The following is a 4,487-nucleotide window of genomic DNA, read 5'->3' on the forward strand; positions in this document are numbered from 1 at the left end:
AGGGAATTCAGAACGGCTGAAAACTCTCTGTTGCGTGTAGTGGTGTTATAAAACAGATTCTAAGCATGTCTCGAAATACAGAGAAAGCGACTTAGGACAAGTATATATGTATACACCTACATGGTAAGAAGTCATTTCTCATTAGATTATGTATAATCTCTGTATGTGTCTGCACAGGTGTATTTTTTAGTTCGGTGGATTTGTGCATCCTGAACACCTAACGGGACTGGCCGTGCGTTGAGGTTCTCTGCACCGAGAGGTCACGCAACGGTAAAACCGAAAGGGAGGCTGGATTTCAGGATTTAAACTGAATGATGTTAGCCATTTACTTACACACTCTGAAGCGGTGATCGTTAACGAGCTGGACATGAACGACTGCCCTTCATTCAAACTCACCAAAACTTCCAGAGTTCTGGAAAGGAAGAGGAAAAAAAAAATCAGCGGCCAGAACTGAGTCACTAACAGCATGTATGTGCTACGGAGGGACTTGTACATACAGACAGGTGAGAAAGAGTTCAAAGAGAGGAAAATGGGGGCCGGGGCCTCTGAGCTGCACTAGACGTCACAAGTGACTTCACCGAATCACAAAACTAGCGTGATCGCTTTGTGTTATCATTTCTAGAAAACTCTGATGGCTTCTAGGTGATCAAGATGCTTAGCTGCTAGAGGTGTGGATCTTGTGGCTTCCAGAAACCAATTTTTCGTCACTTCAGACTGAGCTGTCTTCTCCTCCACGTATGCTGCTTAAAACGAACAATACAGTTCCCTGCAGGTACGGAGCTGATTACCGTTTGGAAATAATTGTAGTCTTCTCGATAGAGAGCTATGTGAGTAGACAACATCCCTGCTCTATTCCGTGTAGCATAAAATACTCCAAGAAGTTTTACATAAAATAAATCGAAGGTTCAACTGTAAAAATAACATTGTTTTGTCTGTTCCATAAACATCTCTTTATTCATACGCAGACATTATGGATAAAATGTCGGATAATTATAAATGGTCAAGACTTTCTATAAATAGTACATAAACACGGCATACAAATAGTATGTGGTTTACATTTTACAAATTAACCCTAGAAGAAAACAACACATGGTGAATGTTAAACACAAGAAGACTCTTCAGCTTCTCTGGCTTGGATTCCCAAGATTCAGACAGTTTATATTATGCATAGATGTAATTAAATAAAAATACAGATATCCATGAACTAAAATGATTAATCATTTACACCGTTCTCCTATGTCATGAATTTTTATTCTGGCACAAATGCTTTAGTCAATATGGAGTTCAAAGCTATTTTAACTAATTTGGCTAATTTCTGTTTCAGTTTTAGTAAAAATGAAGTAAGTTGCTTCCGCTAAACTCATTTTTAAATGGTCTGTGTTATGAATAACTGATCTAACAGAAAAAATAACTCTTAATCTACTTCTAATTATTACTGGAATAAGCGAATCGGAATGAAATTAAAAAAAAAAAAGCGATTCCCTTCCAATGCACTAAATAAAGCAAACTATACCCAAACTTTTGTGAGTGATGGATTTTTTAAATGTGATGCTTTTTATTATGTTTTTAATTTGCAGTGTTTTCCTTTGCCATTTTAATGAGAAATGTTGTAGGACATTTCAGCTTGACGATTCTGCTCGAGTTTGACTGGCAAATCAATCCTGCTGACTGCAGGGCGAGAGGGTTTCATGCCATGCCTTCTCTTGATCCGAGAAGGACTCCGGTACACGCTGTGCTGCTGAAACGCAGCCCAAATCCTGACAGGTGTCCCTGAAGAAATTTGTGAGTTTAAACTCTTAAACCTTTTGGAGATTTGCGCGTCGTAAACACATGGCGAAGCGTTTTTCTGTCCAGGTCACTAACCTGCAGCCCGGTTACGTTAAGGTGCCTCTTCCCGGTGCCCTGGCCATACCGCTGCGTTAGCTATGACTGCGCAGGCCTAACTGCATCATAGGATACCTCAAGTCGGAAGGGGATAACTGAAATCGGGCCTTAAATACTGACGAATCCACAGCACACGTAAGTATTTTTGGATGGCAACTTTTCGGCGAAGCACAAATTCCAAGAGGAAAGAGTCATCCCTGGAATGTTTCGTTTTCCCCCGTTAGCCATGTGTTTTTGAAGCGGGACTTAGAGAAACACGCCACAGGCTCCGCACCAAGTTTTGAACTCAGTTACACCAAGAAAGGGCACTCGTGGCAGTCATGTTTCCCGAATATGAAAGCTGCTCGGCCTTTCTACTTTTTCTGAAGTTCCCCGAGTAGCGGTGGGTGCCTTCCCACTGAGTGGTGCCGTAACTGGGATTATAGTGCTTGGTTCAAAGCCTGCTAGCAGGGTAAGAACCCTTCCAACGGCTCTAAATCCACATGCAGTGCGGCAAGTAATTTTGATTTTTTAATTAGTTTTGATTTTTGAATTAATGCATCATGTTCTTGAAGAACCTAGATCCTTACATACCTCCTGCACTGACTTTATTTCCGACTGTATTTTAACTGTGTCTAAATACATTGTAGGTTTTCCTCAGCTCTTTTATCTTTGGTTGGAACCATTTCTGTAGTCTCTTGTTGGGCAAAACTCCCACCAAGATCAAAAATCACTCTGCTTATGCACTAGTGAGAAATGCTGGATTTGGCCAGTAACATCATAGTTGCTGCCAGCTACTGGGGTGGAATTTCCAAAACGCTTTCAGATGCTCGCTTTTTCCCCCATTTTTTTTTTTAAAGGTAATGTGAATCCTCAATTTCCTATGGGGTTTTTTGTGCTATGCAATCAATTCCCTTTGCTGCCTGACAACACCATCCTTCCTCCTGACCCATGTGTGTTCTTGTCAGTCAGGAGTATTTTCTAACATCATTTCACAATGTTTTTTATCCTCCGGCAGTTTGTCGATTTGCGCAACGAGCCACTACCGGTCCCAAACCTACGTGGTTAAAGAGGAAGCTGCATCGGTGGCCGACTAGCCTTGCCAGCACTAGCAGGAGCTATCTGAAATGTCACATACTCGGGCTCGCATCTGTTTCAGCTGAGCAACTAGGAACCAAAACACGTTTGAAACTTCAGAAGAATAGCGAAGTACTCTTGCGGCACGTTCTCGCTACGCTAGCAAAAAAAAATTCATTCTCCTGTATAAGAAAGCCTACACGCAAAAACTGGTAAGTCCACTAAAACGATAGTATAAATCATTTCATATAGTGAAGTTATATGAATAATAACTATATATGATAAATATATGATATGATATATAACATACATAATAAATATAAATAACTATAAATAATTTCATCCTAAAAGCAGGAAGATTCCTCAGATCTGTAGGACACCAGTGACTCCTTTTGCAGCAATGCTTCCTATGCTCACCAGCTCCAGGCTGCCCGCTCACACCCTGACGGGTTTGTCGGCAAAAACCCAGGTGTGCGTCGGGGCTCACCCCTAAGGCGGGTATTCTGACTCGCTGCACTACTGCATTTCACGCGAACCGCTGCAGCGTGCGAGGGCGAGTCGGCGTCCCTCGGGAACTCCTGGCCCTGTGACTCGGGTGTTGGGCTCTCTTGGCTCCCCTTGGCCCACCTCTCAAGACTTAACAGTCAATCCTGTTAAACTTATCACTCCCGTTTCTCTCTTACGCATTAAAGCTTGAAGCACAAGTCAGCCTTTTTTCTTCCACCTTCCCTGTGTCGGGCAGCAAACTACATAATCCTAATACGTATTATTTTTTAAATTTACAGGGACGGTTCTCTCTTGCCTTCGCATGGAACATCTGCGTTGGTCGTCTTCTAGCAGCGTTTTGCGGCTACCACAAGGCTGTTTGCCACCGTGGCTGAAACATGCAAGGTTTGTCTGTCTTAGCTATTAAGAAACGAAGGTGTTTCTTTCAGATCGGAGCAAAACTGGGAAAGACATTTGGGTAAAATACTCCAGAAGAACATCTTAGCCCATACTAAAGAAAAGATCGTCGCCCCTGTATCTTGTGGATCTTGACATTTCCTTGAACTCGCTACATTGTACAAAAAATCTTGTGTGACAGCTGAGATTTCTACACGGACTAGTACCCGTGTTTACACCTTACTGTTCGCAACACAGAGCTGGCCTCTGTTTACGTCCACGGACAAGCTCCACTCGGACAGGGGTTCCCCGACGGACTGAGAAGCGGTAACGTTACCACTACTGTCTTCTGCTGGTAAAGGCGGCTTCAGATTCCAGCCCCCCCAAAAAAACCTTTGCTAGGCTGATGTGTTGTACAGGCCCGAGAGCTGCATTGCAGCTCCGTTCGCTTATTTAGGTATTTTGCCTGGGATGTAGGGGAAAAACCATGAGTAGGGATGTCTGTAATCTTTTCTCTCGTGCAACTCGCCCGAGTCCCAGAGGAGCGGTGTGCTGAGCGGGCAGCGTCACCGGCACTCGCCTCTGGCATTTTAAGCTCCTTTTCTGAGCTTCAGAAGACAGCCACGCTGCGGCACAGAGGAAATGACAACTGAACAATTCCTGCT

At 43.2% G+C, this 4,487-nt stretch overlaps 1 protein-coding gene across 1 annotated transcript in view; it reads right to left on the minus strand.

Moving 5' to 3' along the window:
• The window catches only part of ANTXR2 (anthrax toxin receptor 2), a 72,136-nt gene that overhangs the window by 17,929 nt on the left and 49,720 nt on the right, over positions 1-4,487 (minus strand). The window contains exon 10 of the mRNA XM_010285635.1: positions 334-412. Within this exon, the coding sequence (XP_010283937.1) occupies positions 334-412 (79 nt within the window). The remainder of the gene's footprint in view (positions 1-333; positions 413-4,487) is intronic.

The sequence above is a fragment of the Phaethon lepturus genome, unplaced genomic scaffold, assembly GCF_000687285.1.
Source record: "Phaethon lepturus isolate BGI_N335 unplaced genomic scaffold, ASM68728v1 scaffold45494, whole genome shotgun sequence".
Lineage (NCBI taxonomy): Eukaryota > Metazoa > Chordata > Aves > Phaethontiformes > Phaethontidae > Phaethon > Phaethon lepturus.